At 41.4% G+C, this 15,370-nt stretch overlaps 1 protein-coding gene across 2 annotated transcripts in view; it reads left to right on the top strand.

Annotated features, from left to right (window-relative positions):
* The window catches only part of KLHL1 (kelch like family member 1), a 416,713-nt gene that overhangs the window by 238,085 nt on the left and 163,258 nt on the right, over positions 1 to 15,370 (top strand). For both annotated transcript variants that reach the window (XM_024211986.2, XM_024211977.2), the window contains one exon: positions 3,908 to 4,120. In XM_024211986.2, the coding sequence (XP_024067754.1) occupies positions 3,908 to 4,120 (213 nt within the window). The remainder of the gene's footprint in view (positions 1 to 3,907; positions 4,121 to 15,370) is intronic.

Here is a 15,370-nt window from a genome sequence, read left to right as displayed (position 1 = left end):
ATTTACATTATCTTGCGGGTAGGATCTTGTAATCGGTAGAACTCAACAAACCAAATACTTGTACCAAGGCTAAATAAATAAATAAATAAATATGAAAAATAAAATGAGGCTAAAAGTGTTATTCTGAATTCAGAGTATTTTTCTAATTTTTTTGAATACTAGCAAGCAAATAATTTAACTATTTGATAAAGATATTCAGTTGCAACCAAATGTTCTCCTAGGACACTCAAAATTTATGAATTCATGAAGGGTTGTTCTGCCACCTCTGTACAATTAAATAATGTTAGGGCATTGGGTGCATACATTATTGCAAAGTTTGATGTTGGTTCTTATTAGCAAATAGACTTAAATTTTCTTCATAGTAGGGTTTAGATTAAATTTAACCAAACTGTAATTAAGCTTGACTTATGAATCATTTTGATGAGAAAATATAATTAATTTTTCCAAGTTTTCTGATGTAATTAAACAAAATAAAAATAAAGCCAACTTGTAGTTAAATGCCTGAAAACTTTTTCCTTACCATTTTTAAATCACTAAACAGGATCTTAGCTATTAAACTTAAAGTTCCTTTAATGGGAGTTAAAGACTTAAATCCCTGCTATGGCTCAAAAATGTATGGGCTCTGTAGGTACTTCATAACCTTTAGTCAGGGCAGGTTTTAAAATGTTGATGTTCTTTGTTCTAATCAGAAGTTTTTATGGTTAAATAAATAAAGCAGTTAATATGGATCATGTTCATAAACATGTGACTCTTTGTGTATATGTGTGTGTGTGTACACACACACATATATACACACACAAACAAACAAGCAGAGATTTAAAAGTTTTAAATAATTAAAAACAAGGGTGTGGCGGGTTGGATCACAGAAACCCCCTTGGGAGCTGCCACTTGATGTGCAAAGACTACCTCTGCTCCTGTTTTCCCTGCAAGCTCAGGACTCCAGCACCCTGTCTTGCTGAGCCAGACACTCCCATCTGCTCCAACACAGACTCAGGGTCTAAATCACTTGTCCCAGAGCTGCAAGTTTACCCAAAAACAGCTCACAGAAGTGTGCTTGTCTTTAGCACTCAGATGCCCAACTCCCAATGGGGTCTAAACCCAGATAAATCCGTTTTACCCTGCATAAAACTCATAAATTGTTTGCCCTCTATAACACTGATAGAGAGATATGCACAGTTGTTTGCTCCCCCAGGTATTAATACATACTCTGAGCAAATTACTAAATAAAAAGTGATTTTATTAAATACAGACAGTAGGATTTAAGTGGTTCCAAGTAGTAACAGACAGAACAAAGTAAGTCACCAAGTAAAATAAAATAAAATGCGCAAATCTATGTCTAATCAAACTAAATACAGATAAGTTCCTCACCAGTTCCAGAATGCTCCCTTTTACAGCTAATCTCCTTTTAGCCTGGGTCCAGCAATCACTCACACCCCCTGTAGTTACTGTCGTTTGTTCCAGTTCCCTTCAAGTATCCTGGGGGGGGGTGGAGAGGCTCCTTCCTTAGCCAGCTCAAGACAAAATGGAGGGGTCTCCCACGGGTTTAAATAGACTCTCTCTTGTGGGTGGAGACCCCCCTCCTCCCTCGTATGCAAAGTCCAGCTCCACCTGGGCAAGTCACATGTCCCTGCATGACTCAGTCTTTACAGGCCGAACCCATTGTTCACATGGTATCTTGCATGTCTCCAGGAAGACTTCTTATGTGGATTGGAGCATTCCAAGATGCATTGTTCTCCAAGTGTTTCCTGATCAGGTACTTAACCTGGCAAATTCCTTCCTAAAGAAGCTCACCAAATGCCTCACAAAGCTTACTTAGAAACCAAGCAAGCATACAGCCCATATTCTTAACCTCAAGTAGAAAATGATATATATGTGCAAATAGGATGAATAGATATCGTAGACCATAACCTTTACGGAGATATATTACATGGCACAGGTAGCACAAAACATATTCCAGTTATGTCATACATACATTTATAAGCACACACACCCCCATAAAGCCTTATGGGGTGCGCTGTCACAAAGGGTTTATAATGGAAAGTATTTCACAACCTCTACTACAGGCATCAGCTCTACGTTATACACTCTATGTGTGTGTATGGGTACACTGTGTATTATATATATATACACACACAGTCACTCTCTGTCTTTTTCCCTTTCTTTCTCAGGTACATACATATACACAGTGTGTGTGTGTATACATACACATTATAGAATATGTTCAATATACCTGGGGCCTCTGACTTGAGGGTACAGTAATGGAATGTAGAGCCTTTCATCATTTTGTCATATCTAAGTCCTTAGTGACACAAAGTCATTACAATTTGGTACCTTATATAAAATAAGCTGGTGGTTTCCATCTAGTGGAAAGTTGTCCATGTCTCCCCAAAAACAAACCATTGTAACTGGTGCTAACTTGAAACTACATTGATCGTCTGAGGCTATGTCTACCTTTGGAGCTAAGGGTATGATTCCCAGCTTGAGTACACATACTTGTGCTCACTCTCATTGAGCTAGCACACTAAAAATAGTGTAACTGTGATAGCGCTGGCAGTGGTGAACAGCGACATTGACTAGCTGCCCCGAATATAAACCAACCTGGACCCTGTGGGTACATACTTACGACAGCTAGCTCATGCTGCCGCTTTCCACCTCCCGTGCTACTGCAGCTACCTCGATGAGAGCCAACATAAGGAAGTCTACTCAAATGTGAATTACACTCCCAGCTCTTGGTGTAAATGTAGTCCAAGAACTGAATAGATATGGTGACAGAATTACTTCTCACCCCATTGGGTCCCTACCTCTTTTCCTATTTCCTCTTAAATTCCTTGTCTGTACCTTTGTCATTTCTCATCTCCTTCTCTTTTCTGCCCTGCTCCTCATGTCACTCTAGGTGTATCCAAAATCACAATCCTTTTTCACCTACTGGTCTATGTCACTCCCCTCTTTAAACCTTTTCACTAGTTTCCCACCCCCCTTCATATCTAGGTAAGTCTTTCACCAATGAGAAGGCCCTGTTCCTCCAGAATAACCCTCCAAATGTGTGAATCTCAAGAATTTTGTAAGAAAACTTTAAGTTCTTTCCGAATGAGCAAACTCTGCCTCAGTGGAAGAATTTGGAGGAATATCTGCTGAGGAAGTCTTGCACACGTCATCCTCCTTCCATGCCCTTTTCCTGTGAGTTTTCTTGTGAGAGGGCACTAACAAACCTTCAGGATTCAGCCAACTAAAATAATTTTCTGATTGTTTCTTTGTCATTATAAATGTTTTTATTATGAGCCTTTTGCTTTTATTATAACTTTTTAAAATTACTGTATACTGTTCTTGGTACTGACTTGGCTTCTAGTATGTTCCCACTAGAATCAAGAAATAACTGCAAACCTCAGTTCCTTGCGGTACCTTTTCCCTAGTTTCTTCACACACTAAAACATCACCCACTCACTCACACTCATGAATATAAATAAGTAACACAATCCTGAGCTAATTAAGCTATTTCCCAAGCAGACTGGGAAGAAAACAATAGAGAAAGGTGCGATTATCTTGGTCTTTCTTTCTTTCTATACTTAATGTGCTCAGTTTCTGCAGTGATGGGGCCCATATACATATCTAAACAGACACACAGATGATAATTTATTTTTCCATTTCTAGTTGTTCCCCTATTTCAGGTTGTTTATTGCACTCTGTCTTCATAACAAAGCTCCATAGTGTAACCCTCCCTTTGTATCCTGAGTATATTCACATTTGAATTACAATTATAGCTGTTTCATCCTAACATCCTGTTTTTTCTCAAGGATCATGTTAGGATGAGTGTGAAGGTCATTGACTAATCCTGTTATTGTTTTTGTAGCTTTAGCAACTGAATTAATTTTCCAGTAGGACTTACTCTGAAATACTTCTCTCTACATAGGAGAACATAATGGAAGTTATTAGAAATCAAGAGTTTTTACTACTGCCGGCTGAGGAACTACATAAACTTCTTGCCAGTGATGATGTGAATGTTCCTGATGAAGAGACTATTTTCCATGCCTTAATGATGTGGGTTAAATATGACATGCCGAGGAGATGTAGTGACCTCAGTATGCTGCTTGCCTATATCAGATTACCACTGCTTCCACCACAGGTAATGCATTATTTTTTTGGTTTGTTTTATAAAGTGGCATACTAATTAGTTATTACAAAAATAGCAATTCATAACTGGTAAATGTTTTATTTCATTTTCTGATAGTTTAAAAACAAAAAACAGTTCAAAGCATGGAATTCAAATTTTACAGATAGTTTGCTGATAATTCCTTTGTGTTGATGACTATTCTCCATTCAGCTAGACTAGATTATCCTAAGAATGATTACTTACAATAACGGTGGGATTCACAAGGCGGATGTAGCTGCCGAAATCTAACATTTGGGAGCCACTGGCTTTCACAAAACCCCTGTTCAGGTGCTGACTAACCCTGTAGGCACCTATAGTCCCTTATAGTTTCCACAGTTAGTCTCCAAGGTGCCTACATTTCTCTTGCTAGCCACGTACACAACTGCCTAAGTTCTGACTTCACCCAGGAGGTTGGTGCTCGATTTACACTTATGCCTCAGCCCCAACACAGTGCACAAACTAGGCATTCCCCTACTTGCCTTGCCTTCGAGGCCTAATCTGATAGGCATGCTTTGAGCAAGCTTAAACTCAAACCGAAGATGACAATGGCAGTAATGCCTTTCTCCCTCCCCTAATAACCTATACCCCGTGGTTAGAGCACTCACTCAGCTTATGGGAGACCTGAATTCTGATCCCTCCTCTGTCTGTTATGGAGCAGGGACTTGTACTTGGGCTTCTCACCTCCCAGAAGAGTGCTCTATCCCCTGAGCTATGGGATATGCTGGGGCAGGTTTCTCTGTCTTGCCTGTTGGAGCTGTTCCACAGTGCATAAATACTTAATCCTATCCTAAGTGTTTATGTAGAATATTATCTCACCTGAAATTCAGACAGAAGTTGGTGAATGTCTGTATTAGTGGTGTAATTTACTGGTTTGGTCTCATTTCTTGGAGCCACCTGCCAAATATATGAAGTGAGCAAAGAAACTGCATATTTTAGTTATTTGTTGCCAAGTGGTTGCATTCTGAATATTTTAAACATGTGACTCGAGGATGTTTTGCTGTTTACTGGCAGCTTGGATCCTTAGCTGCAGCTAATGGTCATACCAGACATTATGTCTTATTAGAACATTCAACATTATTTTCATTTCATGCTATCTTTCTGGATGTATTTTATATATTTTTCCTACTAACAAGTTTTAATTAAGTTTTAATAGAATATAATACAGAGTATTACTGCCACAAAGCAGCCCTAGGGAATAGAGGAGGAGACACTCACAGTTTCTGGATAAAGTGTCTAGAGAGCTTTTGGAACACGTTGGGGGTAAACTATGTTGCTTGAAACTGTTATATGTACTATACCTTTAAATTTCTGATCATCTACAGAGATAAAAGCTTTTCTGTTCTCAGAGTTGCTCAGAGGGAAGACCTGTATTATGCTCTCCCATGGAGACTTGACTTTTGATGGTGGTTGTTGGTTTATTAAAATGTAAATGCATTTTTCAGACTGAATGTATGTTTTTCTCTCTGTGAATAATGTAATATCAAGGACTTTTTAAAATCCAGTATGTGTTGTATCTCATTTTTTCAAGACCGAAGTATAAATATGTAGCTGGGTGATTTTAGTAAATTAGGCATTAGGTTTTGTAGAAAGTAAAACAGGGTCAGTTGAACCTAATGAGTGTAAAATAAGAATATAGACAACTGTTTAAAACTACTTTTCTATTTACAACTGTTTGGTGTTTAAAGGGAAACTTTCATGTCAAATTTGCCTCCAAATTTAAGAGAAAAAATGAAAAAACTTTCATAAAAACCAATAGAAATGTATAAATTTCAATAGAATTGTATTTTTTTAAAATTCCTTAGTGTTTGCATAGCAATCTAGCCAGTGCAGCCTTATTTCGGTATATGAGAACACGGAAGTTAAACTGATTGGAAAAGGAGAGAAATTAAATAGTATATTTCAATTATCTGATCAGAGAAGAATACAAAAAAGAAACAATTAGTATAATTAGTGAAAAGTAAGTTAGATTTTTTTTTCCAAATTCTATTTTGAAATCTAATGTCACAATGATGGAATATTAAAGCAATTCAGTTTGTGAATTGAAAGATGTTTTGTCAGCCGTGCAAATTACCCCAGAAATCTAAAAGTGAATTTACAGATTATTATGGTTTGCACCTCATCACTAGAGCTGAGCAAAAATGTGAATTTCCATCCTGTGGAACATTTGTTCCCATCTCACATCAGGACAAAAAGTTTAAATATCAATGTTTTTCACAGAATGAAACATTCAGAATAATTTTGATTTGGAATTGTTGAAACTTTTTGTTTGAAGTCAATTTGACTTACATTGGCCTAAGGTGCTGTGATGCCTCAGAGGAATTCTAGTTTGGGTGCCTTATCCCCTCATTCTTCCTTAAGAGCCTGGCTACTTGGTCTCCCATAATGCACTACATGATTCAGTCAGAGAGGAGGCAGCACCTCATGGGAAATGTATTCCAGTCAAGGAGCATGGTCCATAGAAAAGAATTAGGGCATGAGGCACCTGAACTAGGACTCCCACTAGGCACTCTAGCACATAGTTAGATGCACTTTAATGTCAAACTGACTGGAAACAAAGTATTTTGGTTGAGTTCAACAAACTGAAATGTTTAGACTTGGGCCAAACCAACCTGAAATGGAAAATCAAAGAAGTTTGGCAATTCCCCCCCGCTGCCCCCCCGCCCTGCATAAATTGCACTTTTCATCAAAAAATCATTTTGACAGAATATTCCCAACTGGCTGTACTCATCACCAGTAATAAACAGTTTTAACTTACCATTGCTGTTGACAATACATTGGCCAAAAATGAATCCAGCTCACAGTCGCTAGTAAAATCAGCAAAGATATAATTTAGAATATATTTAACTCTCCTAATGTTTTGGGGTCTCTCTGACCCCAACCCACACTTAAATCTTAATAGAAATTTCCATGCCAAACCTGTTTCTATTAAGAACATAAGAATAGCCCTACTGGGTAAAACCAAAGGTCCATCTAGCTCAGTATACTGTCTTCCGATAGTGGCCAGTGCCAGGTGCCCCATAGGGAATGACCAGAACAGATAATCATCAAGTGATCCATCCCCTATTGCTCATTCCCAGCTTCTGGCAAACAGAGTCTAGGGACACCATTCCTGCCCATCCTGGCTAATAGCCATTGATGGACCTATCCTCCATGAATTTATCTAGTTCTTTTTTGAACCCAGTTATGGTCTTGGCCTTCACAACATCCTCTGGCAAGGAGTTCCACAGGTTGACTGTGTGTTGTGTGAAAAAATACTTCCTTTTATTTGTTTTAAACCTGCTGCCTATTAATTTCATTTGGTGACCCCTAGTTCTTGTGTTATGAGAAGTAGTAAACAACACTTCCTTATCTACTTTCTCTACACCAGTCATGATTTTATAGACCTCAATCATATCTCCTCTTAATCATCTCTTTTCCAAGCTGAAAAGTCCCAGTCTTATTAATTTCTCCTCATACGGAAGCCGTTCCATACCCCTAATAATTTTTGTTGCCCTTTTCGGAACTTTTTCCAATTCCAATATATCTTTTTTGAGATGGGGCGATCACATCTGCATACAGTATTCAAGATGTGGGCATACCATGGATTTATATAGTGACAACATGATATTTTCTGTCCTATTTTCTATCCCCTTCTTTAATTATTCCCAGCATTCTGTTTGCTTTTTGGACTGCTGCTGCACATTGAGTGGATGTTTTCAGAGAACTGTCCACAATGACTCCAAGATCTCTTTCTTGAGTGATAACAGCTAATTTAGACTCCATCGTTTTATATGTATAGTCGGGATTATGCTTTCCAATGTGCATTACTTTTCATTTATCAACATTAAATTTCCATTTTATTGCCCTGTCACCCAGTTTTGGGAGATCCTTTTGTTGCTCTTTGCAGTCTGCCTGGGTCTTAACTATCTTTCGTAATTTTGTATGATCTGCAAATTTTACCTCCTCACTGTTTACCCCCTTTTCCAGATCATTTATGAATATATTGGATAGGACTGGTCCCAGAACAGACCCTTGGAGGACACCACTATTTACCTCTCTCCATTTATACCTACCCTTTGTTTCCTATCTTTAACCAGTTACCAATCCATGAGAGCACCTTCCCTCTTATCCTGTGGCAGCTTACTTTGCGTAAGAGCCTTTGGTGATACAATAAGTATCTTCAAACTAGGATGACGTCAATCTTTCTGCATTAGTTTTATAATCCTACCTGTTCTGGATTTTTGGTAGCAAAAAAAGTTACTAAAAAGGTAATGGGGTTAATTTGACTAACGTTGCGGGATCAATGGAGAAAATGAAAGTACTACACTTCCAAGGTCTTTGAGGGTCTCTTGGACACCAAACATTTACAAAAATTTAAATAAAACATAACACGCAAACCTCTGCCTTTTCTTTCTTTACGTATTCTCCGACTATGACTCATTGTTTCATTGAACATACACATTGCATGTCTGAATGTGTATGTTGTTTGGATTTTGTTGAATTGCACTTGGCCTAATCTTTGAGTAAAAGAAGTATGTTCCTCAGGGCCCTGGGTTCAGATATGATGAAACCACTGGTGCAAGAAAGGAACACTTCAGGCTTGCCTCAGTCTACTAGGAAAGTAGTGTCTAGTGTGCTAGGTATTGATCCAGAGCCTAAGGAGGTTACATCTGTTCCAAAGTATGAGACAGAAAACACTAAAATGTGCAAAGTATAAAAGCTGGTATGTTCAAAATTTGTCACATTTTTGCTCTATTTGTTCACAGTGGTGATGCCATTTACCACCACATTGCTGTGTTTGTGCCTTTTTATATTTTTACTGTTGCTATCTATTTTCATTTCTAAACATGGGGTCAGTTAGACCCTGACAGCTTACATAGTGTGTAGCTTTTATATAAAAAAGTGTCAGTTAGACCCCAACACAAGTACTGAGTAGTGTGCTTCTCAATCTAGGAACGTTTTAACTAGTTCATAGTTTTATACTTCACTGGTTACAATAAAGTCAGTTTTTTTAATGCATCCCTTTTTCCAATTTTGACATACTTGAGGTCTCCAAGATTCCAATATGGAAATAGTTGGCTGATTTTTGGTCCAATATGAAGGTTAAGAAATATATCTAATAAGTAAGAGGGCTATTTAAAAATAGCTCCATATTCACACTTTGTGTTTTTTTAATAGCACAGGGGAGTATCATCCCCTACATGCACTGTTCCCAGATAGAAATAAGGAAACTGATTTCTCAGCAGTATGAAAAGGTGGGTGAGGTAACATCTTTTATTGGATCAGATTCCGTTGGTGAGAGAGACAAGCTTTCGAGCCACACAGAGCTCTTCTTTAGGTCTGAGAAAGGAGCTCCCAGCTTCACAGCAAAATGCAAGGTGGAACAGATTGTTTAGCCTAAGACATTAGCACATATTGTAAAGGACCATTCAAGGTGAATGGCCCATAAACTCCTCTGCAGTCATAGGACATAAAGGGTGCATGTGTGTTAATGGTTACAGATTGTTGTAATAAGCCATAAATCCAGTGTCTCAGTTCAGTTGATGATTTTTGGTGTCTAGCAGAGTAATGAATTTAAGCTCCCAGTCTTGTCTTTTGAAAGTGTTGTGCAGGTTTCCTTTGAGGATGAGGACTGATAGGTCAGATAAAAAGCTCTGTGTGACTCAAAAGCTTGTCTTTCACCAACAAAAGTTGATCCAATAAAATATATTACCTCACCCACCTTGTCTCCCTAGTATCCTGGGACTAACACAGCCACAATTACACTGCATATCTCAGGAGTCTGGTGTTCTATTTAGGGACAAAAACAACAAGGAGTCTGGTGGCACCTTAAAGACTAACGGATTTATTTGGGCATAAGCTTTCGTGGGTAAAAACCTCACTTCTTCAGATGCATAGAATGAAAGTTACAGATGCACCAGTAAGTGAACACTTCAATCTCCCTGGTCATTCTATTACAGATTTAAAAGTCACTATCATTGAACAAAAAAGCTTCAGAAACAGACTTCAAAGAGAAACAGCAGAACTAAAATTCATTTGCAAATTTAACACCATTAATCTGGGCTTGAATAGGGACTGGGAGTGGCTGGCTCATTACAGAAGCAGCTTTTCCTCTCCTGGAATTGACACCTCCTCATCTATTATTGGGAGTGGACTACATCCACCCTGATTGAATTGGCCCTGTCAACACTGCTTCTCCACTTGCGAAGTAACTCCCCGCTCTCCATGTGTCAGTATATAATGCCTGCATCTGTAACTTTCATTCTATGCATCTGAAGAAGTGAGGTTTTTATCCACGAAAGCTTATGCCCAAATAAATCTGTTAGTCTTTAAGGTGCCACCAGACTCCTTGTTGTTTTTGTAGATACAGACTAACATGGCTACCCCCTGATACTTGACACTATTTAGGGACAGTGTTGCTTGGAGGTCAAACAGAGATGACCCTGCACAGAGAGTGCCTCAGGTGAGTGAGAGAAATGGGGGAATGATGCAGCAGAGGCAGCAGTTCCTATTTCTAAACCAGTCGGCCCCAAACTGTGGGGAGCCCCCTCCAGGAGAGAGCGGAGGAACATTCAGGGGGCGCGTGGCAGGGCCTGAGCCAACCCCCACAGGGGAGCGAGAAGGGAGCACCACCCAGCCCCGCTCTGCCCCAGCCCAGCTCCGGCCCAAGCCACAGCTCCACTCCACGCCCAGCTAGGGTTGCCAATGCTCCAGGATTGTCCTGGAGTCTCCGGCAATTAAAGATTAATTTTTAATTAAAGATAATGTCATGTGATGAAACCTCCAGGAATATGTCCAACTGAAATTGGTAACCCTACTGTCAGCCACAGCTTTGGCCCCAGCCACAGTTCCTGCCCCAGCCACAGCTTCACTCCATCCTCTGCTCCTCCCCAAGCCCAGCTCTGCCCTCATTCCCGCTCCGCCCCCAGGCCAGCTCTACCTCTAGCCCCAGCTCCTCCCCCATCCCCAGTTCTTGCCCCAGCTCCACCTTCAGCCCAAGCTCCTCTGCGGAGCCAACTGTACTGTAATGGAGGGGTGGCCTGGTTAGATTCCATTACTGGTAAGGGCGGGTCTGACAGGAAAAGTTTGGGCACCACTGTTCTAAACTGTAAACACATGTCCTCCTTCCAGGAACACCCCTTGGCCTCAGGGCAGCCTGGCAGGTGGCCCCTCACCTCATTTTCCCTCTTGGATCCCCAGTAACTCCATTCAAGTTTGTCCTCTAGTCCGCCAACACAATATTTTAACAAAACATAGTTCAAGAAGTCTATAGCATAAGTCCCAAAACATAGTCCATACCATCCCCAGTGCATGTAGTCCTTAAAACCTGGCTTTGTTCTCGCCATGCCCCTCTCTCTTCTGCCACACTGGCATCCCCCTGCCAGGACAGCCATTCCAGCCCTTCTTTCTGGGAACCCACAATGCTCTTCCCAGCAGGAACTCCCACAGCATCTGTGGTGGAAACTTCTTGCCAGGGAAACATCCCTCACTCCCCTGGGCCCTCTCACTGTTCCTCGGGGTCCAACTCTCCAGCAAGCCTCTCTGCTGTCCCTCCCCCACTTCCTTCAGCCATCTGTGACCCTTGGCTCCAGCTCTCCTCCTTAGAGCCAGTAGGCATCTCCGTCTACTGCTCCTCCTAACTTCAGCCTTCTGGGTCTCTGGCTTGGACACCATCCAACAAATCCCACTTGCTGCTTTCCTGCATTCAAGCATCTACCAGGAACAAGCTTCTGTGTCTGGCAGGTCTCATCTCGTGCCCTTCTCCTGACTGACTCTGTCTGCTGTGACTCCTGATTGACTTCTTATAGCCCCCAAGTGCTGTTCCTCCCCCATAATTGACCCAACTGGGAGCACCAGGACTGGAACAGGAGAGCTAAGCCCAATTTCATGGAATGGGTCAGCTACCCTTTTACATGCATCCTCTGTCCCTGGATAGGCAGAGATTTCTTCTTTCAGCCCAAGGAGATAGAAGGGATAACACAAGTGTAAAGGGACGCACCCACACTCTGGTGGAGAGGAGACTAAGGAGCTCTTCTGGGCCTGTTCGGCACTAATGAGGTGCGCCTGCAAGGCTTATTCTGCCTTGAGCGGGAGGAGCTTAAAAATGGAAACCTGCCACAGGAAGGGGAGGTGAACAGAAAGAGGGTTGCTCCACCTCAGAGTCTGCTGACAACAGAGACCGGTCAGCTGAGAAGGAGGCAGTCACAGGCCACACTGCTCCCAAAGCTATACAGAGTATGCCCCAAGCAGTATGCCCCAAGAGGAGGGGCTGGATGTAGTCTCCAAGACTTTGATAGACCAAGTCATAGAGCTGAATCGAGAAAAAGTGCCTGAGAGACAGGCCACCATTGCCTTCCTGTGTTTTCACTCAGCTTCCCCTCTCTCATCAGGGAAAGAGAGGGGAGAGGACCTTTCTTTTGCCTGTTTGTTTCACTCAGAGAACACCTCATGTGCTACAAACTGACGGGGAGGGGAAAAAACAGTATAAATGAGGGATAATCAGGTCTGGAGTGGGTAATGGGAGCCTCTGCCCCCCACAAAATGGTGGAGAATGTGGGCATAATTATGCCTGATGCAAGGGGATAAAAAGCCTTACAGAGGATTGAACTCAACTGCTCCATGCAAGATGGAACCGGAGTAGTGCTATAAGTGGTTAGTGGAGATGCAGCAGCAGCAAGTTGCTCAGCAACTGGAGTTCCAACAGCAATTGTTGCAATGGTGAACTACCAAGTAGCAAGACCAGATCACACAACAACAACAGCTGCTGAGAGAACTGATGTCCCAGCAACAGGAGTTGCAAAAGGAAATGCTATAGCATATGGTACCAGCCCTACTCCCCCAGGGAGTACCTGCAGATTGTGCTTCCGCTGTGAAGCTAACTAAGATGGGTCTGGACAATGACCCTGAAGCCTTTTCAGTTACGTTTAAGAGGGTGGCACTAGCAGCCTGGTGGCCCCTAGAACAATCGCCTTTGATTCTGGCCTCATACTTGGCGGGTCTGGCACAGGTGGCCTATCGTAATCTGGATTTGGAGAAGGCCAAAGATTACAAGCAAGTGCACTCTGTCATTTTGGACTATTTGGATATTTCCGAAGAGACCCACCATCAGTGGTTTAGATCTGAGAACTACCCCATGAGGACAAAACCTTGAATGGTAGTGCAATGGTTAAGACAATGCTGTTGGAAGTGTTTCCACCCAGAGGAAAGATCAGGGGTTCAAGCGATCAAGGCCATTGTGACAGAACAATTTATAAAGCTGTTACCCATGAAAAGCAGGGAGTTGGTACTACAACATCACCCGAGGGCATTATGTAAGTGGTTAGGCTAATGGAGGACTTTGTAGAAGCTGAAGGATCACTAGAGGCAGAATCACTCAAGACATTGGCAGGGCAGGGGATGGGATGGTGATGGACCTGGAAGGGTGAGCCAGAGTCAGTAACAATATCTGTGAGGTTCCTGATCTTGAGGGGGTCCTCCCAGATGGTCTGACCTCCCCTCAGATCAAGCGCTGTCCAAGGGGGGAAAGGGTGCAAATATAACCCTGCCAGTGGGACTGCAGTACACCCCAAGAGGAGGGCTGGATTTTGGCCCCACTAAGGGCCAAACTGCTAGACCAAGTTCAAAGAGCTGAATCCAGAAAGATTGCCTGAGAGACAGGCCACCTTTGCCTTTCTTTGTTTTCACCAAGATTCCCCTCTCTCATCAGGGAAAGGGGGGTGGGGGTGGACTTTTTTTTGCCTGTTTATTTGACTCAGAAAACCCTCATGTGCTACAAACTGGGAGGAAAGAGTATAAACGATGGACCGTGGAGTCTGGTGGAGATTGAGGAGCTCCTGACTCCACAATGGGCCATAAGCAAAGACAAGTCTTTTTCTTTTTCTGTTGTTTTGTTTCTCTCTTTTTTTAAAAAAAAATGTTACTTTAAACCTGATAGTGTGACTTTGGATATTATTCTCAAACATTTTGAAACATTTTGAAGTTGGGATTTTTTAATCAAAATCTAAAAACAGCCCTTCCACCCTTAAGTATTAATACTAGGTTTTTAATTATCTGTATGACATGAATAAGTAGTGATTTTGTTTCACTGATAATAATACTACCTATATATTAGAGCTCTTATATCATACTTTTTCATCAATAGATCTCAAAGCACTTTACAAAGGGGGTCAGTATCAGTAGTTCATCTAGGAAATGTGGGAAGGAGGATTAAGTGAGAAATATTTTCAATCTTGCAATACAGTAGCAGTTCACTACATGACCAGACACTGATACTGAAAGGTCTGTAATCAGCAGAAAAAATATAGCCACAACTAAAGGAAAAAGAAAGCAGAATATAAATATTAAAAGAACAATCATAAACCACAATACCAAGATTTATACACTGTTACATAGTGAGTTATTTTATGTTATTTTTTACTTTCCAACATAAAATTTGTGATAAAGGGAACACTATCAAGGATGACATATTTCCAGGTTCATCTGTCATAAATGTAGACTGTTCATTTTTTAAATCTCTCTGCACAATGCAGACAAATCTATTAGTGCATAATACTTTGTACTTTTATAGCAGTTCATCTTCCAAGCACTTTGCAAACATTAACCAGATCTCATTGTTACCTGTCCCGGGAACCAGCCAAGAAATAACCACAAACAATGGTTGAACTAGGGCAGCACTGAAGGTTGATTTATTGGCATCCCTTACTTGAGCAGTTATACTCATACACACAACACATTCATGCTGGCAGGCTGCAGGTGTGGATGTTGGTTTTGATTTCGCAGGTGGCTGAGGCTGGCCAGGCGATAGCTGCCCGGAGATCAGCTGCGAGGCGATGAGAGTCACCGAAGTCCCTTCGGATCTGTGGGAGGGCTCTACTACCTCCGGTCTGGTCCCGAGTTTAGTGTACTGTTACGTTTCCTTCTTGGTACCCCCATCCTGGCCTCCCATCTCGAGATTTATGCCTTCACCAAGATAATACCAGGGTTCCATAAAAGGCAATATTTGCCTCTTTGTTTTGCCATTGGCTGTCACTCCCACTATCCTCATTTCTTACATTAATTGATTACATATTCATAAGCATGAATACAATTGGTAATATAGAGCAATGCAGCTTTAAGCAAGCATCTAACATCTTTGGGGAGCTTCCGCTGCTTGTGGCTTTGTAACAGCATAACAGGAAACTGTGCAGTCTGCACTCAAACGAGCAAATGGGGAGGGGGAGAGCATCCGGCTACATTCCCCCTCTC

The sequence above is a fragment of the Terrapene carolina genome, unplaced genomic scaffold (genome assembly GCF_002925995.2).
Source record: "Terrapene carolina triunguis isolate 2854851 unplaced genomic scaffold, T_m_triunguis-2.0 Scaffold21, whole genome shotgun sequence".
Classification (NCBI taxonomy): Eukaryota; Metazoa; Chordata; order Testudines; family Emydidae; genus Terrapene; species Terrapene triunguis.
The sequence above is the reverse complement of the archived record's forward strand: the minus strand, read 5'-3'. Positions and strand labels throughout refer to the sequence as shown.